Source organism: Dicentrarchus labrax, unplaced genomic scaffold (genome assembly GCF_905237075.1).
Source record: "Dicentrarchus labrax unplaced genomic scaffold, dlabrax2021, whole genome shotgun sequence".
NCBI lineage: Eukaryota > Metazoa > Chordata > Actinopteri > Moronidae > Dicentrarchus > Dicentrarchus labrax.
The window spans coordinates 23,322,852-23,347,435 of record NW_026136714.1 but is presented as its reverse complement, the minus strand read 5'-3'; the positions used below and the strand labels follow the sequence as shown (position 1 = coordinate 23,347,435).

The 24,584-nt window shown below is 42.0% G+C and overlaps 1 protein-coding gene across 13 annotated transcripts in view; it reads right to left on the bottom strand.

Annotated features, from left to right (window-relative positions):
* Window positions 1–24,584, bottom strand: part of arvcfb (ARVCF delta catenin family member b) — a 198,945-nt gene that overhangs the window by 44,005 nt on the left and 130,356 nt on the right. For all 13 annotated transcript variants that reach the window (XM_051421939.1, XM_051421946.1, XM_051421941.1 and 10 more), the window contains 4 exons: window positions 18,003–18,508; window positions 7,420–7,603; window positions 433–550; window positions 89–260 (listed from right to left, as the gene is read on the bottom strand). In XM_051421939.1, coding sequence (XP_051277899.1) covers window positions 89–260; window positions 433–550; window positions 7,420–7,603; window positions 18,003–18,508 — 980 coding nt within the window. The remainder of the gene's footprint in view (window positions 1–88; window positions 261–432; window positions 551–7,419; window positions 7,604–18,002; window positions 18,509–24,584) is intronic.

The window sequence follows — 24,584 nt, the reverse complement described above, 5'->3', positions numbered from 1 at the left end:
TTTTGGAATACCTCAAATGTACTATTCTGATTATTGGTTATTATTGGTGATTATTATTTTATCTATCTCACTCTTTCCTCCTTCTCACCTTTGGCCTTCTTGCCTCCAAAGCAGCCAGCATCATCCTTCTTCTTCCTCTGTGGTCCTGCTGAGCCAGGGGCCTGTAGCACTGATGGGTCCTGGAACTTTTCGGCCCCCGGCACCTCTTTGTGGACGTGGTAGGACAGGTTCCTCATAATACAAACACAGTTCTCCACAGACTAGGAGAAAAGAGAGACAGAGAAGTCTCTGAATCATCTACAAGTGTGTCTGTGTGGTACTTCAACATGATCTCAGTAACGATTAAACAAAAAGCTGAGGACAGAGGCCATATGCTGTACCATCTGAAATAACTAATGTGTGTTTTAGTAGGCGAGTCAAGCATTGTCCTACCTTGTTGTCCATGTCTTTCTTCCCTACAGCTGATTGGAGAGCGTGCAGCAAGGCGTCCACCAATCCCTCGCATTCCCTCAGTCTGCGCCGAGCCTCTGCACCGTCTGAGCTCACATTTCTGTTGGAAAGAAGTCAGTAGGCATAAGAGAGTCATCAACCTGTGATAAATACAATGGTGGCAGCACATACACCTGCTCTGAACTTGCCAAACCTGCGGAAATAGGATTTGCAACACAGCTCTACGATATAAAAGCAAACAAAACATTAAAAACTTGTGCCATACAATATTGGAGTTGGGTTTCTTTCAGTATCAGTATTCAACATATTTTCATCTCAGGTCCCCAAAGGAAGAAGTTTACATAACAATAACTGACAGATGTATGGCAGTGAAAAAGCTCAGCAAACCAAAAACCCACCCATGTCATTTTCTGGTTTGCACGTGACCCATGGCCTTTATCCTCCCTGTCTGCCTCAAGAGTACAATGTAATAAAGCCCCACTGCTTTGGGAATAATCTTAAGAAAATGATGAATATAAATTTCATTTTTGCTACAAAGGGAAATGCCATCCAAGTTACGTCAGCTAGCGCCCTGAGCACAGCTCCCCTAAGCACAGCAGCAGAGCTGGTGCAGTCTTAGTGCGGCTGTCTGACTGACTGTGAAAGGCGAGGCTTTAAAGAGGGTTAAGGGATAGCTGGGGCTCCCCACTCTTCACCAGGGACTTCATTTATGAGGGCTTCCAACCAACATAATCCCATTAGCCGACCCCCAGTTAGTCCTGTGGAAGAGTGGCAGCCGTGCGGAGGTAAGCAGAGCTGCAGTGCTTTACTGTGCTGTGTGGACTGAAACACATATCCCATCCAGCACTGCTACACATGTGGATGTTTTGCTTTAACAAAAAAGGACACAACTGCAAAGTCATATTGTGCCGTATTTGAATAGTCCTTCTTCACTTAATATTCATTTACGAGTCAAAATGGATGTATACTCCCAACTTGTGACCTACACAATGAGTAGATCTCCATACACACACACACACACACACACACACACACACACACACACACACACACACACACACACCCACCCACATCGCCTGCCTTACAGCTGATGATCTTCTTGGTCAGTGTATGAGTATATCTGCCATTTGTCTATGCCCCACAGAACCATTTGTGCTAATTAAAACTAAACTTTGGTAAGGACCAGGCAGACAGCAACGGCCATCTGGACCCGCTCATAAACCAAACCCATCCGTCTTCAGCTGTCAGAAAAACGGTCACCACCTCCCCTGTAAACAGATCCAGAGGAGCGCCCGTCAGACAGACAGAAGAGTTTTATTGTCAGCTGTTTCATTTCCAAGAGTCTTTCAGGGAGCAGTTGTCTTGGTGGAAGGTTTATGGACGGTACATCTGTCAGAGGAGACAGAGCGGAAAGGTGCTGCTGTCACTGGACAGTTCTATAGGTACTGGTGACTATTGATTATCTGGGAGTTTACCGTCTGTTACTGTGTTACTGCACTTTCTCTCCATGTAAGTAACCTTCTAATGCAATCAGATATCAAGAAATCAAGCTAATGACATTTCCATCAACTTCATCTGTAGGTTACGTTGTGTTGCCACTTAGCAAATGTGAGCATGCTACACTATGATTGTGACCATTCAAGTATACCTGGTAAACATAAGCATGTTAGCATTGTCATTGTGAGCATGTCAGCGTTTAGCTCGTCAATACTCGTATAATGTTTGTTGCTTATTTCTGCTGTTTCGAAAGTGTAATACAAAAATGTTATGTAGTGACAGGTTACTAAACATTTACTGTAGGGGCACCCGGACAGCTCACCTGGTAGAGCTGGTACCCCATGTATCAAGGCTTGCTGAGTCCTTGCTGGAAGGGCCATCGGTTCGACTCTGACCTGTGGCCCTTTGCTGCATGTCATTCTCCCTCTCTCTCCCCCCTTTCCTGTCAATCCCCAGCTGTCGATATCGATTAAAGGCAATAAAAATAAAAATAAACATATTTCATCTGTATTATATATTTTATGTACTGGAAAAAATGGAAATGAGCTAATTTTGCAGCACCCTTGGTCCTCCCTGGCAACCACTGGCTAAATCTCATAATCCACAAATTCACAGTAGTTTAGATGAGGTAGTATATAGGATATGCATGTGTTTGAAACATGCAGAAGAAATTTCTGTCATTTATCTAATGTGCTTATTCAGACTAATACTAGCAATACTGGTATCATCCAATGGCCCCAACATTTCTAGAGCCATTTTAGAAATGCCTAGTCCAGGGAAAACCTTTTTCTTTCCTCATTAAACAGTAGATAGTTTGCTTTCCCATGACATCATTGACAAGATTATGTTTCCTCTCATATTCTGATGGTCAAAGAATACATTTACAAAATACCAAAAGAGAGAAACAAGGACATTCTCTTTTCTGTGGCAACCAAGTGCAGTAATTGAAGAAACAAAGTTTCATTGAAAAGCACAAGGTCTTTACTCCTCTGTAAATACCTATCTCTGCAACATTGTTGGCTTTCAATGTGCTGTTCTCTTGTCATTCTCTCGTATTATGCCTTTTTCTGGTCTCATTATGTCTGGACTAGTGACTGCTGTGAGGAATGTTTTATTATTAGATGCTAAAAGAATAAGAAGGTGCACTGACAGCCTGTCACTGTGATCTTGATGTGTCTTTAGTGTGTCTGCTCTATCAGATGAAGTGTGGGTGTGAAGGTCACTCAGAGTCATGTGGCCATCAGAGGACAATAGAGCAGCTGGGACGAATAGACTGGAGCAGGACTGATGGAGACTGATGGAGATGGATGAAGACGTGGCTGACCTCTGCGATTGCCCTGCAAGGTCAATGGCAACACTGCAAGACCATATGTGTACCCTGGGGTTGGGTATCCCTTAGGTTTTATCAATTCTGATTGGATTTCTGCTTCGGTTTATGGATTCTCTAATTTAATCCCTGTTCACATTCTTATTATATTATCTGAGTGAGAAAATAAACTACAATATGTTAAATTCATCTTTAATATCAGCAGACTTTAGCTAATGTCCGAATTTCAGTCAAGTTCATGTTGGCCTTTTACTGTTTGGGAGGTGGGGTTATTTTGCCCTATAACCAGTAATCAGTATTAGTAGTGAGTATTACTGAGTCACTGTCATTTTCAGTTGACACAGAAGCTGCAGCAGTTGCTGGGACAGATTGTGATGTTGATGAAAGAAATATGTCGGGTTGAAATTTCTATAAATGAACTTGAGAACCTGTACAGCTGCTTTAATCTCATACATATTTGTTGCAATAATGAATAAGTGGAGTGTTTATGGTTGGACACTTTACTCCTAACAGTATGTGAGTCTGGGGTGTTACAACCATTACTGGGGACATGAAAAATCCTGCATTCTTAAACCCAGCTGAAGGAAATGCTTTGCAGTGTTTGACAGCCTTTTTTCTGCACAGTGACTCAATGTCCCTAAATCATTCTTGTCTTTTGTTCAAATCAGCCACACTAGTAAACTCTACCTCCAGTCTGACATGTGTAAGCACTGGTGCCGACAGCTTATTGTAGAACTGGAAAGCACTTATATTCTCATTCTTGTACAGGGACCAGTTCTAATTCAGAACCAGCTCTTGATGCCCAACCCTAGTATACATCCTCAACAAACCACCAAAGACAACACACATATACACATACACAGTTTCTCCTTCCCTGAGCCCACAGTGTAAACACTGTAAATAAGCTGGCCCTATCGACAGAGGAGGCCATTATAATAAAACCATCCTCGACTTTATTGAGGTGTAAGCTGTGTCTCTGTTGGTGTGAGTAAACAGATTCTCCCTGGCATCAGCACTTCTCCCCAGCGCACAAACCCTGCGTCTAGGCAACTGTGGGCTTGGTGACCGTTGCCATAGAGACCCATTCTCGTCAGCAGCGCCTGCATCAAGGGTCGAGGGAGTGAGAGCGACTGGGAGATATTGTGATCTATGAGATACGTGGCATCGGGGATGACAAGGTTTGGATATAATGTTTGGGAAGACAGTGAAAAACACAAACACACTATACACGGACACAAAAAAAAAGAGAGTGTGACAGATAATGAAAGAAATCATGCAAAACACAATGAGAGGCAGCGAGAGCAGGATTCCTACTGTGGCCCTGATGTAAAATTCCATGACTTCTGTATGACTTTCCTCCATCAGAGCGCTTTCATTTATTCCCTCTTGGTTCGTTAATGCTGCTCTTCAACTCAGCAGAAAATGTCCTAAAATCATGAGTAAGTTTCCACACTTCCTACAGCCCGAGAAAACTAGCTGGAAACTATCTAATGCAAAGCACTAATGTGTGAAATACATTCTGGTACTTTCTGTCTGAGCTGGATTTGGATGTTATATTGTCCTGGATGTCAACCAGCATGCCGCGGCATCTACTCCAGGAGACGTTCTGCCCGGCATTACAGTCTAGACGAGCTTGGCCGAGAGGAGACAGCACAGCCGGGTGTGATAAACCACGTACACACTCTCTGTCTTTCACAATTTACTACAGTCTGTCATTCTGAGTTGAAGCCAAAATGACAGATTCAGGAGGGAAGGTAGGAGAGAGGAGATACTTGGAGAGGGGAAACTACTTGGAAGTTAATAACAGGAATTCAAGACTCGAATTGCCATCCTTGGTTGATGAAAGGATTTAAAAGCAAGGCAGAGAGGATGTTTGACTGATGTTTTACAGTTTTTGAGGCATACTTGATTTTTCCCTGACACAGAAATTGCATTCAATTTGAATATTAGGTATTCAGCTGATGCTTGTTTGCACTAAATGTGCAGAGTGCATCATTTTCAAAAAGGAAAGCTTTTAGGTAACTGATGCAGAGCTGCAATAAAATGATCGTTTTCATTATTGATTAACCTGCCAATTGTTTTCTGGATAAAAGAATTCGCCATTTAGTCAATAAAATGTCAGAAAACACTGAAAAGTGCCCATTACAATTTCCTAAAACCCAAGCTGACATCTTTAAATTGCTTGTTTTGCTGACCGCTGACAGTCTAAAATCCGAAAATATTCAGTTTACTGTTATGTATAACATCAAAAACCCTTAGAAATTGATGTACTGATTGTAGATCTATCAAAGACTTTAACAGAGCAGCAACTTGAAAAGGCTATAATGTTTCCCCCTTAAATATGTGTATGTATTAATTAATAACATAACTGTTTTGTGTTTTTGTATCCTTCTGCATGACAACTGAAATAAATATTTGTCAATGAGATGATGTTATTTGACTGTTTTAAAACAAAAAAATAAGTATTAAGATAAGTGCTGATTCTGATTCTCAAGCTCATCTGTGAGCACCCACAGTGAAATCATACTGTAAGGTGAATGCATCAGAAGAAAAGTAATGTAGTCCAGTAAGAGGTTCAAGCCAAACAATAGTCCTGTAGCTTTCTTTTATCTGGAGAGAGCAATGTGACTGGTCTGCAAAGTTCATCGAGGCCTTACCAGTTGTTATGTCCTCTTCCAAAGTATGTGTATGTAAGAGGTTTAAGTAAGGGTACACTCATGCTATTATCTCAGGCTAGAGCCCCCTAAGACTAAAGCAGACCTTCAGTTCTTAAAACAAATGTACCAGAAAGGGTCAGCAGAATGCCCTTGTGAGTCACACCACTTTAACAGTGAGGTCTGTCGATGTGGAAATGGAGAAGTTAACACCATTTTGAATGACTGACCTAAGAACAACTCAAGGTTTCGGTTGCCATCACTGAAAACAGTCACAGCAGAGTGGGACTCATTCCCATATATAAAGTTAAATGACGCACTCGTATAAAAGTTCATGTTTTTCCATCCCGATTAATACAAATGTTTGCATGATGTTTTTCTTACCAACAAAAATAAACCCTGATTTGCACTGTGGGCTCAATTTATCTTTCCTCAGTCTAAACAAAGACTAATTACATCTGGAGATTATTTAATTGTAACGTGTTTAGTTTGCACCTAATGCTGCTCATTGGCCCCAGGGTGGAGTGGTAACAAAGTTACCCAGTTCATATTAGAATGACAAGAGACAAACACAGAAACATTTACAAACTACAGTAGATGTTCTTAACACAGTGCACTGTGTGTCTGTGTATGTGTATGTGCTAGTAGTACTAACATTTAATAGTGTAATGTTTTCCTAAAGCCACAGATCAAAGTCTCCCAGCAATCCTCCTGCAGACAGACTTCCAACATACTTCACATACACATACATACGGGCCGGGACAGAAGAACACAGCATTTGCCATATCATAAATTCTTTTAGTACCCAAAGAACTTAAATCTGACCCTGGGTCAGCAAGAGTACATATGTAGTCTCATATACCTCACACCTGTCTCCCGCTACAACTGGTATCTTAGTAAAAACAAACTTTCAAGGCCCTGGGCGTGTTAAGTGTCCCCTCTATAAAATCCAGGATGATCTCTAAAATATGTCCTCTGAACTGACTTTAACCTGAATAAATCTGCCATCTGTCCCCACAGTTTTGTCAAATGTCTGGCTGTGTCCTTCCTCACTTAGCTTTCAGTATTTCATCCACTTAATAAAAGCAAGCCAATAATTTCTGTTACTAACCTTCCGTATCCAATATTTGGAAGTATGTGTTGAACTTTTCATTTAAATTGATTATCTTGCTTTGCTAATCAGGGGACATTCAGTGCAGGGCTGCAGCCAGTGATTACTTTAATTATCTCTCAATCTGCAGATCATTTTCTTCAACAGAATCTGCTGTAAACAGGCAATAGTGAAAAATGCCTATTTTAGAAAAGACACTAAAACAACCATTTAGTTCATGGGACGGGGTGAAATCAAATCCTTGTAAAATGATGTACTTGTATTCCTCAACTTCCCCCACCTGTGGTACATCTCTCAAAGATCCATATCTAAATTCAGAAACCATGTTTAATGAATCAACATCAGCTCGATTCATGTTCCCACTTTTAAGCTAACCCTACCTGAGGCAGCCGGAGGTGTTCTTGAAGACGGTGGTCCACTCAGCGTCGCGGGGCTTCGAGTCCTCGTTCGGCTCGTGCTCCCACCCCGAGTGAGGGATGATGACCTCGTTGGTCAGGGTCTGCAGGCCGTGGTTAATGATCACCATCTTCAGGGGTTCATAGGACGACAGATTCCACAGGGTTCCTGTAGAGAGCAGGAGAGGGAGGAGAATAAGAAAGAAATTAAAAGACATATTAAAAGGAGGGTGAAAGTGAGTGAAGGTGATGCAATATAACGACAGTATAGCAGCCAAACATCCTGCAGTGCAGACTTTAAGATTGCAATCAATACCACATTGTGACTGGCAGTAAACCACATCTGAAAAAAAATAATACAACAAAATTGGTTGTTCATTAGCCAGCCATGATATCATCTGGCCATATTTCACTGTATAAAATAATCACAGCGATAGCGTCATGATTCTCCCATGATGGCTTTGCTGACTACCACTATGCTGCAATCAATACTGAGTTTATAGAAGACAGTGATATGTCTATAGTATTTGCATAACATTGCTCTAGGAATAATGAGGTTACAGTAACCTTATGATACTTTATGTCATTTCCCAACTAGTGCAGTATCATTAATGGCATAATATCCCAAGTGGACTTTAATGCATCCATATTCCGTAGATACTGTGTAAGTACAGGATCAATTGAAATTAAGTACTTTAGCAGACAGCACACAGATTTATCACCTCCTGTTTTTTTCTCGTCCAAACAATCCAAGCATTATTTACCTTGCACCTCTCTGTAACAGGCAGCCTATGTTATACATCTGCAAAAGCTGTAAATTGAATTGAGCCGGGCATGTGCATCATGAGGGTTCACATAAGAGAGCAGCCAGACAAAGCAGAGAGGAGGGCATTTTTGGCAGTGTAGCCAGGCAGCCAGCCCCACAAAAATAAAATGCTGTGTTAAAGCATCAGATGGGTTTTCACTCAGACACATGGAAGCGCTGGGGCAAGGCAGACTCTGGTTTTTAGGAGAGAAAAAAATGTACACCCAAAAAAAAAAAAAAAAAGTGTTTTTATTAACCTGTCCCCCAGGACTCTCTGTCTCCTACAACGTATCACCCTCTTTCTTTTCTCCTTTTAAATTCAGGCATTTAGCGGACATTCTTATCTAGAGCAACTTACAACAACTTGTTCAAAGTAGGGGTGAAAATCTACACTACTGGTAAAAGTATGCCAAATTAGTTCTATGTTTGCAATGTGCTATTGATGTGTAGAGAGCTCTCACTATAGCAAGGACAGCTCTACCAGGTGAGCTATCCAGGTGCCCCAAGTTCTAAGGAGCGTCTTTTCTCCTGTGATTTCAAAGTGAATTGATGGAAGTTTATTTGTTTATCCTCAGAAAGTGCAAGTCCTACTGAATCTAAAAATATGTGTATTGGTTTGTATATATGATTCCCTCTTGCCCCACAAAAACAGACTATTAGCGGAGCAGTGAAACTGTCACACTTCCTCGCCCCGTTCTTTAAAATGGTTTCTGTACATTTTCCAGATGGTCAATATTTCCTCTGTTAAATCATGTTCTCCTCACACCGGGAAAAAAAAAGTATCCGCAGACAGGCCCGGGCTAAAAATAAATCCAGTCCTTCTGGTGTGGTTGTGCCTGGAGAAAACTGGTTTCCTTCGCCAAGACATTGAAAAAAATAAAAAATAAAAAATACTCATTAGACTTATCTACATACTGTGTTCTTGTGGTATTTTAAGTTTGAATGCGGTTCATGACCTCTGTCACTTCAGCCTCTCTTTGTCAAATCCCTGCATTAACTGCATTATCAAACCAAGAGGAAACACCGTGCCTCCGTTCCCTCTGTGGTTACACTTGGTGACTAGACTGGCTTCCTGTGCGTCAGAGACTACCAGGCTACCAGTATCTTACTGGGAAGCTATTAGATGTGAAAGCTGAGGTGTGGCTCTGCTCTAGGCCACTTTCACACACAAATCCCAAGTGTGATGCAGGATTGAACACACACTAAATCCTCAAGCCAACTTTATGTAATCCTGTGTGCTTAACAGATCATGTTTATGGGACTTTTATAGTGTTCCGTGCAGTGAGAAGATTTAACATTTTGGTCAGTGTGGATGATCTGATTCCTTATAGATTCCTATAGACCCAGGTCTTGTATGAACCATCAATAACATCACACCCTACCTCAAACTATCAACTTGAATCACAGAGCCTGTTGGGAACAGATTTTGTCCTGAGCGTAAACACTGCCTGGCAGACTAATTTCAGGGCAAAATGTCCCCAAAGCCCTAAACAACCATTGTTCAGGTAATTACATTGTGGAATGAAGCCTGGTTTAATTTTGTGCTTCACGTGTTTACTGTAAATTTCATAGCTCTACAAATTCAAAATCGATTTTTTTTTTTCAAGCACTTTCACGGTATGTTTAACTCAGACAAAAACAAGCTGAGATGTTATTTAGACATATGGATGTTCTTCCATCAGCATAATTGAAGTGCTGATTAAAGAAATTTCACCAGTATTGTTTACTTGCTTGTTTTCTGCCTTGATTCCGTATCGTTATCCACCCGGATCTACCCATGGTTCAACCCAGGTGTGTGTCATTTTCTGTGTGTAGATGTTGGATCAGTGGTCAGCATTGTTCACATTTTACTGTACTTCAGGCTATAGTTTATTCTACCTTCAAGTTCCTTTCCTGCTTCGACTTATTGCACATTTTTGTGCTTTTGGTTGAAAATAATAAAGTAGACCCTGAAACTATTACCTGAGACATCTGTTCCTACTGAATAGAAGCACCCACATTCACACCATAAGAGCTTCAATTCTTAATGTGTTAATATGTACTTCTACACTTTTATAAAACACTTCACAATGTGCTCTGACAATGGTTCAGTCAATGGTGTCTGACTAATTCATAAGCATTTCTGGTAGCAGTCAAAGACATCTTTAAACTGTTTTCTGAAAGTGTAGCACAGAATTAGTACGTGTTTAAACATATTTGCATGTATGCAGGGGTTAGAGAGCCCATGCTAAGTAATTAGTTTTGCTATTTTATTCTGTTGTTTGGTATTTTACATATTTTACATGCGGTGATTGCTCTTTTAAACTCTTAGTGGACTTTTAGCACTCACAAAGTATTGTTTTCGATGAAACATCCACTCCCTCCCTGGTGCATATTTCCACCACTCTCTTTCTACAGCGTCAATTTTGTCATTTATTTCAACCACATGCATGAGAGGATGCGAAGAAGTATCAGCATCCAGGCATGAATCACATTAACAACAAATGTGCTCCTGTGGTGCGTGTATGTCGGTATTTTGACGGCTAGCTAACATTCATCCATGCCTGCCTGCCAGGCCGACAGCTTGATTACCTCCACTGTTGTGTCATTAGCATCAGTTTTACTTGTGACAAGCAATATCCAGCATACAGACAACATATGAGGAGCAATGTGAGCTAAAGGAGGACAAGCGGTGAATAAAGAAAACTTGAAGTGAAGTGTGTGGGAAATATTAAATACGCTCTGCAATGTGCCATACATTTTCTGCCTAGGAGGAAGAAACAAACAGTACATTAATAATCCACAAAAGAAATCGTCCTCATAAATTTGTATGATATCAAGTTTAACATTCAAGCCTGATGTAAAAACCTTTTCTGTACACCCTGCCATGAGATTAATGGTGCGTGATGCCTCTAATTTACACTGTGCACATTAAGCGTTATTGTTTCCACATCATCATAAAACAGGTTCAACAGCTCGCATCCAACATGGTTGGAAATGTATTTCTGTATATAAAATGTAAAATATACCACCATCTATCTCTGACTTGTCTTGGCCAGCACCTAAGCAAAGAAAATAAGCGTTCACGTACACCTCAGTATTTTAAAGTAAAGAGAGACACCAGCACATTGATGCAAAAGTTCCCTCCATGCAAACTTTCTATGCGCACCCCTCCGGCTGTCCACCATCACCTCCAGTATTCCAGCTGAAACACTGCTCAGGCCCGTGGAATCAGTCAGCTCTACACTGATCACATATGCCAGAGGGGAGGAAAAGGCATGTCTGTGGCGTGGCTGTGATCCATCAAGTACGACAGGCATACAGCCCACAGACACAATGTTATTTAAGATGACAGAGTGCTGTGGAAGTGACGATCTCCATTCCGTGTCCTGCCACTGTTTCAGGCCAGTGACTCTATATCAGGTTTAGTCCATTTGCTGTCTTTTGTCAGCCTGTCAGAGGTGGGTGTGTAGGGGACGTCCTCCCGTCCTGTCTCCGAGGCAGATACCATGCAATTGTGGTGTCAATGGCTCCTTTTACACCTGGACTACCTATTGTACTATCTGGACTGTGATAGTTTGGATTTGTTAGATTTCATCATCTGATTTTACAGAGTTTCATCAACACATATACTCTGATTGATTGTAGCTTAGCTCATCTGTCCAAAAATGCATCCCTCAAAACAATAAAGCTCCACATCATCAGTGAAAGAGAGGTGTGATGCCGCTGGCAGCTGGTTGAAAACTGAAGAATGTCTATTGGATAAGAAAGGCCGTCTGGATCCTGTCCACACCTTTCTGACACAACAGATCCCAGTAACGCCTCATCTACTTAACATTTTGGGGGTCTGACTGCTGAAGGATACAAGCTTGGTGCAGGTGCTGAAGGTGTGGGCAGCCAGCTAAGCTCTACAAAAAGAGGAGAAATTCAACTTCCAGTTACTCTAAAGTTATTTACATGTTTTGTTTTCTTAGCTGGTTTGCTAACATTATCAACAGGTAAGCCCACAGTCAGCTTACAGTGCAGCTTCACTGTGTGGACGAGACCACCTCAGTCAGTCAGTAAATACCTTCAAACATAGGCCAGCTGCTCGCTAAACCACAATGTCTGGTGACATCAATGTGACATTCTGTTGATGATATGACATTGGCCGTACCTTGAGTGTTAACAACAACACTGCATGAAACTACTACATCAATAAGTCTTTTGACTTTGAAAAGATCAGGAACACTGTCCCATATTGAACTGTCCCTGGGTATTCATATTCTTTTACAACTTCAATATACTCCCCATTAGTAGCTACTTGTTGGTGAATCTGCCTGCTTGTTCCAACATCAATATCATTTCCTTGGTTTTGTTAGCGTTTAATTGAATAAAACAGGCCTGACACCAACCTACAAACTCATCAACCAAAACAAACACACCTCTTTTTCACAGAATAATGTTAACCAGGCTGCCTGCCATAAATTTGAGTGTGCTTTCTAACAAGATGATAGCTCTTATATCTGGAAGTGTTTTGTGTCTATATTCATGGTAGGAAAAAGGACCTCGAATAGTGAATTATGATCTTCATTATATTGTCTTTTCTCCCAAGTTTTTTGTCTAACAAAGTCGGGATTCCCAGCAGGGCCATAATATAAAACTCCAAGACTTTATCATGACCTTCTATATCTACTAAGTCAAACTGCTTTCAAGATTTCAAGTTATTCCTTTGGTTTATTGATGTTGTTTATCTGCTGAAAATGTTCTAAAAGGGTAAACAGTCTGTTTGAGGGAAGGAAACCATCTAAAAAGCAGCATGTAATAAAATGAATGCTGTAAAATATATTGTGATATATTCCTGTAAACAGAGCTCATTCAGCTATAAAAATATCTCTGAGGAAGTTCGTATACATATGCTATGCTTCAATCTCCTTAAATAATAAAATGCATAGGAAAAACTTCAGAGGAAAAACACTGTGATCTGTTATACATGTAGCAACAATCTTTCACTATGTTTTCCCATAAACCTGTGATTTGGCTTTGTTGTCTTTGTTGTAAAACCAATCCAGCCACAAGGCATGTTGAACACGTGCATTGTTACTTGCCTCTTCAATCATTTATTGCCACAAACAGACAGCTTGGATTTGTCAGATTGTTGTCAGAGCTTGACATAACCCAACACCGCTTAGATCAAAACAGTGTGTGTGTATTCGTCAGAGTAAATGACAAGATGAGGAGCAGAGGAGACAAGTTGTGAGCGGAGTATTAAGCAAATGTTACCCTCCTGTTTCTCTATTCACTTCTTTTTCTTTCTTCTACACCCCCTCTCTGTGATACCTGCATGTGAGGGCTGGAGGGACTGGGACCAGGAATGGGACTGGGACTGGAGCTGCGGCTAAGGCTAATTAAATTTTTCAGGCACCACTAGCAGGCATGTTGCTCTTCTAGCTGGGCTATTAACTTAGTTCTGCCCATTACCGTTCTCCTCCTCCTCCTCCTCCTCCTCCTCCCTCCTGTCCTTCTCCTCTTCACCCCTTATGCCATCCATCACACTCTCAGTGGTAAAGATGGAGAGAGGCACAGTTTAGAAAAAAGGGAGAGGGCAAGTGAGAGACATGAGAGGAGGGGAGGAAGAGGAGGAGCAGGCCTCATTAAGTGGACTCTGTTGTCTGCTATGGCTAACATCCACTAAAGTAAGAGAAATGGAAGATTTATGTGTATGTGTGTATGTGTGTGTGTATATGCTGAGGTCAATCCCCAGAGAGCAGTTAATGAAATGAGGTAGGCAAGGCTAGGCAAAATGTGCAATATGCACACATATACACACACACACACACACACACACACACACACACACACACACACACACACACACACACACACACACACACACACAGGTATGCCAATGATGAACTCAGCAGGTTGTCTCATGGATCATGGTGGGGGACCTCGGTTATGTTGCCCCTCTCGGAAATGACTTCACTATATTCTACATCATCATAAGGACCATGTCCATGAGTTTGAGTCACACATAAGTGTGTGTGTGTGTGTGTGTGTGTGTGTGTGTGTATGTGTGTATCCTATATAACAGTACATCAAGGAACACACTATATATATGTTCAAACTGTATTGAGACCAGTATACTGAGCAAGAACTGAACTGTAAGGTCCAGTTATCCACATGCTTATTGGAAATCAGTGCTCCACTCGTTATCTATGGTAACACTTTGATTTAATGCAGCATTGCTTGCATATGTTAGAATAAGTGACAGTAACGAGAATATAATAGAGCTGGGAATCTTATTTCAATTAGATTTGTATTCTTCAGATTAGATTCACATGATTAGATTTCGATACAGTACAGTACAGTACAGTGATCGCTGTCCTTCAGCGTCCTTCACTGTTCAACAGCTGTGATTTATAAGTCAATGCTTGTCTGCCGCTCCCGTGTTGGGAGTGGTTCTGGGTCAAATGAAAAACATGACCAACCGTGCGTTTTTTATTCCATTTATTTGTGTCCAGTTTGATTTAAAATCTAAAATGCATTTTCACTTCTGTCAAACCTGCTGGTAGACCTCTCTCACAGCAGACATTTTGACTCGTCATAGCAGGAAGAGCACAGGTGTAATTAATAACACTAACCATGGCTGAAGTTCCATCAAGTGTCCCAGTAAGGCCTTCAAGCAGGCCTGCATGCAGAGAGGCCACGCTCTAGACAACTGGTTGTTAACACATTAATTATGACAACTTCAGGTAATAATATGACAATGCTGTGTTTACAGTTTATTGCGCTGTCCCCGAGTGGTAAAACGAAAATCAATTGATGCAAATTTTTCATTAAAATGGTCGAATTCAAAAACACTGAAAGAGTGTGCAAAATATTGTTTGCTGGTTGCCCTGTGTAAGGTAACACCAAATAATCCACTAAATTATGCTGTATATATTAAGTTAAATTCAAAAAAACCCACAAAGCCTCTAGACATCATCTCTCTTCTAGCTTAAAGGCCTGCCAACTTGCCCTATGAGCATTTTTCATCCAAACGACAAAGACGTGTAGCGAGCACCTGCCTGAGTGTCAGTCCACAAAACTCTAAACAATTCCTGCAGGAAAATGAGGAGACAAATCCGCTTAATAATCGACATTTCCAGGGTGGGGATTGCTGGAGGGCACAAACAGCCCAGAGCCTACTGGGAGGGAAAATAAAATCACTCTGAACAGTACAAAGCTCTAAAAATATGAACAACTGGTCGGTCTGTCTGTCTGTCTTGTGCATTGGAAAATAAAACAACTTGGTTCGTTCCACGTCACCCATTTCCCCCTGCAGAAAACAGAGCTCTCTGTGGTTTTATGGGGACAGCACAAACTTCAACAGCAAACTCTTAAAACACATGGACTAAGAAAAGGGGGCCTATATTTAAAACCCATACTTAATTGTAGAAAAACACAGCCAATTCTAGCCACATGGGCTGAGGCTGTAAGCTGAGCTTGCATTGTGACTGGCCTGTTTTCACTGGGGCCAGAGCCCCGGTGATGGAAACCTAAAGCTGGAGACAGACAGAGAAAGAGAAAGAGAGAGTGAGAGAGAGGATAGGGAGAAAAACACACAGAGAGAGAGAGAGAGAGAGAGAGAGAGAATCAGTGAGAGTGTAGATAATGAATGAAGGAGAGAAAAAATTAGATTGAGCGAGGGAGGGTGGATAATGAGTGAGAGAAAAAAAAGGCTCCCTCCATTCTGTCCTCCTTGTCTTGTGGTGCAGGGTTATTTTTAGCTACGATGAAGAGCAACACGCTGCTGTAAAGGCAATCATTTCTGCTGCGGCACAGTCATCGCTCACCGCGACATCTCTGTCACAGCAAAGGAAAGCTACACACACACGTAAACATACACTCACACAAAGACATGTATGTATGCATACTACAGTTCAAGAATGTTTTTTAAAGGACCAATATCACTATCAATACATCCGGATTGAAGCCATCAATAGTCAATATCTTATTGATATTCATTCTCACAGTCACACTTACAGATCTTCATAAGATGACATCCAGCTGCTGCCAAAACACAGCTTGAACAAATTCTTCCCCAAAACTTAGGGCTGAACAATTAATCGCAATATGGAAATCCAATATGGCCCAGTATCCAAAAAGCAGGAGCTGCAAGTTTTTTAAAAAGATAAAATGTGTCACAACATACCATTAGAAATGAAGCATTGTGATCCCCCGGCCAACAAATCATATTCCCCAGACATAACGTTCTTGTTTGGTACAGACACATCTTTATCATCTTCATTTTATTTTTTATTTTTTTTGGTGAAAATGAAATACAAAAATTACCATTCTCACTTAAATCTAGATTCATATCACAATATCTGTCAAATAAATGGCAATATTATTATTTTGCATATTGTTCAGCACTTTCTAAACTGTAAAATTAACTAAAAAGTAACCACCTTTATGTCTTTGGGTTACTTTTCAAAGGTCAAATATCTCACTTTGAAGTGGTTCTCATTTTTCACACATGTGCACTGAAAACAAAAGCCCCTACTCAGATGGCAAAGCGTGCATACCAGCCAAAGTGTGTCAGGTCAAACCAATCATGTTGGGGATTAGCTGAACACACACACACACACACACACACACACACACACACACACACACACACACTCACAAACACAACACTGTATTCCCCAGTTGACATTTACGAGGTCAAGGAGAAGAAACCCTATCATGGCATTTGGAGCAATAGCTCCTCTTAAAGGAATTAAAACATATTTCATTACACAATGCAGCTAATGGCTTGTTCTTCTAAAATCAATGTTTATATGCCATCTGCTTTTCTATGGATCATTCCACTTTCTATTTCTGCTCACAGTACAGTGTGCAATACGGCTAAAGTAATGGAATATCTCTATGTTTGTTTTAAATTCTAAATCTAGAATTCTTTCGACCCTTCACTGAAAAGAAATGGCTGTGTTACCGACTAATTATCTCATTAACGACGGTTTCTCTTTTTTACAAGTGGTGAGAAATCTCCAAGACAATTTACTCAAAATGTGTCTTCACTAGAATTAAAAGAATGACTAATTGCAGCTTTGACTGCATTGTTATCTCCCCTCACTAGTGTATAGGGAGTACAAAACTCAATGCTAATTCAGCAAGTACAGTATCTTTCCATATGGAATGCTTATCAAATAGTGTCAGGGGTCTAAGATTTGAAAATAGCACACTGAGAATGCTGCTGCAAATCAAGTCATGTGTGGAAAATACAAACAAAATCTGCTTCTTAATATCGGATGACTCAGCCCTGTATTACTATGCAGAGTACGGGATTATGGCAGCCAACTCAGTATATTCCTGGATGGAATATATAAGTGATTGGAAATAGGCAGCCAGTAATTGGAAAGGACTGGCACACTAAGGTACTATCATATCAGCTTAAAAGGCTTCAAAGAAGCACGCTTATACTGTCTGTACATGCAGGAGAGTTGAGACTAATTAGGCAGACAGAAAGAGCAATCCTGGAGTCAGTGAGGAAGACAGCCAACAGGCTTGGCTGCAAAAGTACCATACAGGTGTTTCTGCATAATATAAGAATTGTTTACCTATGGCAGGGACATTCCATAGCACATATTCCAAACAATCTACTCTGCAAGGTACTTGGAATAATTCTGATCCTATTATGAGCAGTTTAAAGGATAAAGTTGCCCTTTCTTGTTTCATTTTGGTAAATTGTTTTGCTTGAACCTCATCACATTCTCTTGTGTCTTTTGTTTGTGTTTAATATAGAAATGTTTATTCTTACCAGTGATGAGCTCTCGAACCTCCATGTCATTGGTCTTCCTCAGCAGGCGGACGAGGGCCGGGATGCCGTCACAGTTCTTGATGGCCACCTTGTTGTCATTGTCCTTGCCGTAAGAGATGTTGCGCAGGGCACCACAAGCCTTGCGGTGGACTTCAGATTTGGGATGGTCCAGAAGGCCCACCAGAACAGGAATCCCCTTCAGCTGACGCACATCCTTCTTAATCTTGTCATTTTCATAGCACAGGTGCTGCAGGTAGGCAGCAGCGTTGGACTTGACCGGGTCAATGGGGTGGCCCAGCATGGCGATGACCTCGGGGAGATCTGGGTCACGCCAGCGCGGGTCCTTGCGGATGCTGTCAATGGATGGAGAGCGCCGGCCGCCCATGCGGTCCAGACTGGCCATGCTCCCCCTCTCCGGCTGGGCCAGTGGTGCTGAATACATGCCGTGGATGTAAGGGTGGCGCTCATCGATCAGCTCTGCCTCAATGGGGTCGTCTGGGTACCCTCTGGAAGACGAAAGAAGAGAGGACGGTGAGGACAAGGGAGATGGACGAGGTAAATGGAGGGTGACTCAGACAGATTTGTCTGAGAGAAGAATTAGGCAGCCGGAGGAAAGACTTTGGGAGAAGCCAAGTGAGGTGAATGCCACTGACTAATGAGGGGAAAAGGAAAAACAGAGGACAGGGTGAGTGAGAGGTGAAAAGTTGTGGGCGATGGAGAGGAAAAAGGGGGGAGTGCAGGACAGAGAGTGAAGAAAAGAGACAAGGTGATCTGTGGTTTGGATCTGTTATTAACAGGTCTGTCAGAGGGACTGCGGTGGGGATAAGGGTGATATGGTAAGCAACATTATACTTATTATTCCTCCCTGTCAGGTGATAGCAACAAACATGTCAGACTTCAACAAGCATGAAGTTTTAAGACACATTTCCATCCAAAGTAGTGTACCTAGAACCTTTAGTTACACAAACTACTTTTCAAGAAACAGTTTCTTTCAGTAGTCCATCATATGTCTTCTTCTGCCCATGTCCATGTCCATATGTCAAAGCACAATGAACAAAAAACAACTGGTTTGAGTCTGCAGAGTTTTAAAAATGGTGGCTGAAATAAAATGCTGCTAGTACTCGACCAATCAGAAACGTGCACACCCCCAAGGTTCCTATACTTTTGGAAAGTACTACCTTCTGAGCAGGGACTTTTTGGGGGGTAAAATAATGTCCTCAGAACTTAATTTAAACCCTGGTCCTTGTGGTGGAAATGCACTGAGTGCCGCCAAAGGATTCTAGTCCTTGGGGAAAGTTCCTGTGGTGGAAACGCAGCTTTAGGGAGAGTGATTGAGAAACAGGAAACGATTGCAGTAAAAACAGGCAGTTCACAAAGACACAGAGGCAATACTAAAGAAAAAGGATTGATGGAAAATCTTATGAAGTTTTTTTGTAGGAAGCCACCATATACAGTAGAGAAGGGATTTCATATATTTTCCCCCAGGGAGCTGAGAAAAGAGCTGTGCTGTCCCCAGAGGGAGGACTATGAGCCCCTATGATGCCCCCAGGGCTCCCTTTGCTCACAGTGCTGAACACTAGCGTGCAGTTGCTAAAATGTTAATGAGAATCTCTCTGGGACTTCTCTGCTAGCATTAGCCTCATTAGCATTACTACTGTTAGGGCATGGGACTTGAACATTATTGAGCTCTACTCATTTTCTGTGACGGAAATAAGTGGTGGCCTCTGGGGGAGGAAGAGGGGAGTTGCTTTTCGAGGGTGTGTATGGGGTTCCCTTCAACGATTCTCTATTACCTCCCAGACTCTATGATCTACAGTCAGTTCTCTAGGGTTCTTTACTCCAAACGCAGCCTCATCAATTCTCTATCGGAACATGGGTGAAAATATAGGCGTGGAATTCCAATGACAGATCATTTGTTGCTGGAGTGCAGGCTACTTATTTCACTGTAAGATCTTTAATCATGGGAACAATTCTTCACTTGTAGGGCCAACTCCGAGGATGGAGCCCAGGGAGTAACATTTCAAACTGACAGAAAAGTTGCAAAGACTGTTCTTTTCAACTTGTTTAACAAAAAAAAAAAAAGCTTCCTTTTTAAAACATGGATGGGAGAATATTTGGTAGGAAAAGTTATGACATTGGGAAAGGAATTTAATTAGGGTTGTGTACTTGTGCACAGCCTTTATCATCCCCCCACCCACCCCTCAGCTTGAGACTTGTTTATCCTCGTTACATAATCCAGTTGGCCTCCTCTCACCATCTTTGATGTATGGTGGTTGGTGGTGCAGCAAAATGGCGGCTATCGCTGGTGGTTGGCAGGAAATTCCAGACCAAGCTCTAATTTTAATGAGTTTTATGTTAATTATGTGTTTTTACAGTTCTTCCCAAGCATGCGGGGGGGGGGCTCTGCTTGTCATCTTGCCTTGGCTTTGGTGTATTCCTGTGTTGATTTTTTTTTCTTTTACACAAGCTTTGCAGTAACATATTGGCTTTTATGGCACGACTTTGTGCATTTTACTGCCAGGGAAATCGATACAAGATGAACTGTGAGGAAGACTCCTGCATGGACAATGTAACAAGATACTAAATCCCCTATTCAGATGGATGGAAAGAGGATTAATAGAGATGGAGTGAGGCACCACTGCAGTCGAGTACGGTCTTGTGTCCAAATGCTGCAAGCAACACAAACCAAGTTCCAAGAACCACAGTGTGGAATGGTTATGACAAAAGTTGCAGGACAAGCTTTGGGTGTCATGGGCACATGTCAAGAACAGCTGTGACTCTGAAGGTCTAATGTCTTTTCAAACAGGTGTTCTGCCAGACAAAAAAGACATTGACTTGAACACAGCTAACCTAAACTAGAATGGATATGACGTTTCATCACGGTTTACTCTTCCTTTAAAAGTAGTTTTCCAGCTTTGAGAGCAGCCTGTAACCACAGTATGGAAGGAGGGGCCAATTGAGAGCTTGATTACAGCACATCATTTGGAGAAGGTCGGCAACTCTGAGGTTTGGCGAAAGCACTGAGCTTCATGACAGACTGCATGGAAAAAGAGGGAAATTTGTGACTATGTGTGCACGTGCTGGCGGTTAGTAAATGCTTCCTTGCGTACATCGAGATCTAAACACTCACTTCCACACTCGGTGGACATCATCCAGCTTTCGATTGCTGCGGGATATTGGACATGACAAGGCAACGGGAGGCAGGAATAACCCTCCAAAGAAAGGGCAGTATACAATCGCAGCATCATCACTGTCACATAGACCTACATGCATAAACACCAGCTCTTTCATGCACAGTATTTCTCTCTCTCTTTGACTTTCTCTCTCATTATCTGTCACACTATGTTTCTCGCACACACTTCAACACACAGATGAGATGTACAGTTGAGCAGATAGATCGTGGCTCATTTAGATCTGGGCCGATGCGGCAGGGCTTTTGGTAAAGCTGGCGTCGTGAGGCTGAGTGATGGGAATGTCAGGATTTGCATTTAAATTGGCGCCATTGTGTGTACAGGGAGGGGTATATTCATAGGATGTGAAAGGGCTCTCCGCCGCAAGACGCGATGCTCCGAGCATGATTACAGCAGATCACTCTCCTCATGTTAATGGAGCTGCTAAATGTCTGGGCTATTTCTGTGTATCTGTGCGCTCGTCAATACATTGTGTGTGTGTTTGTGTGTGTGGGCTTGTTTTTCTTCTAAGACATAAAGAATAGAAGACAAGATAAACAGATAGAGCCGATATGAGATATATGCATGTCCACAAACTTCAACACATTCTCGCTATTGCTTCATCTTCTGTCAATAACTTTCATCATCCTTCAATCGCGGCTGTGCCTGACCCTCTTCTTCAGCAGGCCCATAAAAGGAGATCAACTGAAAAGGATTACACACTCGCAAGAAGATGTTTGCATCTCATATGTACACATAACATCTCTGCTGTGTTTATGAGCTGTTCACTGACTGTCCCTGCCGAGCAGACTGCTCATTTTGTATTATGGGCAATAATTGTTTTATGATGCACAAGAGTCTTGAAGAAAGAATAGAAAAAAAACAGCAAAGCTGGAGTGTTTACGTCTTGTTACTTTCTAATTTCTCAGGCTGTTCTGATGCCATTATCCACTGCCACCACTGCTTGTTTTCGTTCAATTAAAGGAGAGTGACATTGCTCAAAGTTCCGTCTAAATTAAGGAGATGCTTCTGAGAAACCTCAAACATGCTGGGGCGGGGGGTATAGTATTAAATGGAATGTTCAACTCTCAGTGAAAGCCTCTTGGCAGGATCGAGGGGGAGAAGGGGGAGTAGGGGCTGCAATGGCTACTGTCTGTTCTCTTCCACAGGCCTTTCCCTACAGACACTGCTGGATTAGAACGAGACGCCCCCTCTCAATTAAGGGATGAGTGTGCGTGTGCTCAAGTGAGTATGCGTGTGTGTTTCTATGTATATATGTGTGTGTGGTGACCCCCGGATACAGGCGCAGCAGACCGGTCGCCCAAGGAGAGATGAGCCATTAGAGATTGGCTTAAAGACGCCCCTGTAGTCTGACAGAGTTCAAAAGCAGCTATTAATCACACTGGCATTAGGACACACATACACACACCCACACCCACACACACCCACACACCCCACAGAAAGGTGGGCATGCATACACACACTGTCATACACAGACAGTGAGGTGAGGGGACAGGAGAGAGAGAGAGACAGAGAAAGAGAGAGATGTTCATTAACTGCAAAACCTGAGCAGAAATAAAGGATAAAGAGATGCCCTTCTCTCCCTCCCTCAGTAGCTATATTCTTGCTGCCTCTAATATATATACTGTTGAGGTAAATAATAACCTTTTTTGATTAACAGTTTTTTAAAGCAAAGTTTCACAGGGATTTTATAAAAATAAAATGCCTCTCTGTTCCTATCTTCAGACCCATTCCCTCTTCACCAGGCCCATGCATCTCTATTACGCTTTATTGCTGTTCTCCACCTGTCCACTCAGACTTTCCCATCAATCGTGGTCACCTGACTCCCACATCCACCTGCTCAACTGTATCTGACTCTCATCCATGCCTCCTCAACCCGTACCCTGAACCCTGACTTGCTGCCGTTGCCTGTAAGCCTATGTATCATAATTTTACTATTAAAATAGTTCCCCTCTGCCCGGTTGTCTGGATTTGGGTCCTTTTCCTTACTGCCTCATACACACCCTGTGGCAGCTTGCCTGGTAACTCAGCTAATGACACCCTGCTAGCACCATAGTTATTCAGCAGGACCCTAAAACAAAACCACCTCCATGACCTCTCACCTCCAATTGCACTTGACTATTACAGACAGGCAATAAAGGAAAAAATGTGACTAAATGAGAAAAGATACATAATAAATGCAGGTGCTTCAATGTAGGTGTACTGCGTTATTATGATTCAGCAACAACGTCAGATCAAAGTGATTTTGAAAGAGGTTTCGGTCATAAAGACTACTCAGACAAGCAGAGACTGAAGTAACATATGCTTATAGATCCATGACAAAGATCAGAAATTGTCACCTAAAGATCTTCCCCCATTTGGTGTTTTGGTAGAGAACCCTGTGTGACACATTGCAAAAAGCATATGATTCACATCCTTTTCATACTCATCAAAGCATGCAGTGACCCCTTGTGACGCATATGGAAGCCTCTGCATTTGGTATGTGTCTCCACTCATTTATTCAGTTTGATATTTTAATTCAACAGCCATCTGTACATTAGAGCTATGGTAATGCTAAAGTCTAAGAGTAAAGCATGCTCACACATCCAAGGAACTCCATCAGGAAATGATACATTATCATTCCCAACACATGATGGACTCAAGGGCGGAGACAAAATGAGCGCTCGGTACTGATGCACGAAGCTGATTTAGCACTAAACATCTTCATTTTCGTCAAAGCGTTACTGAGAATGATAAGCTGTAATTAAACCGCTTTAATTCCCAGATTCATTACAGCACTTTGGAGTCGTCGCTCCCTTCATGAAGGAATACTAATCACAATGTGAGTGCACAGGGGAGCCTGGGCATTCTGGGAGGGCTGATTGTCACTGTTCCTTAGAGAGAGAAAACGCTTATGGTATACTGATGTTATGGTGTTTTGATGTCAGCTCATGTGAGTGCAGGAGAAACAAAAAAGAAAATTTGGAGTTTCTTTTCTGCTGCAATTAGCCAGGCAGCAGTCACTCAAGAGTGGCTTCAAACGTTTGTGTTTGTGTTGGGGCATTCATGTTAGCAGCTGTCAGTGTGTGCATGTTTGTGCGTCTGTGCGTTTGTGTGTGTGTGTGTGTGTGTGTGTGTCTGAAGGGGTGTATGTGGCTGTTGGGGCTGTGTTGTGACACATGTAAGGCAGGCTACAAATTGCCTGTCACAGCAAGCGCCTCTCACTAGGCGGATGGGGGAGTGACTCATTTTCTGAAGATGTGGATTTTTATTGACTGTGTGTGTGTGTGTGTGTGTGTGTATGTGTGTGTGTGTGAGAAAGAGAGATACTGTCTAAGTGTCAGACTGAAGTCAAAAGCGTGTAAAACCACACAGTCTGATTAGGCATCTGCTCTTTCGTGCCTTAAGCACA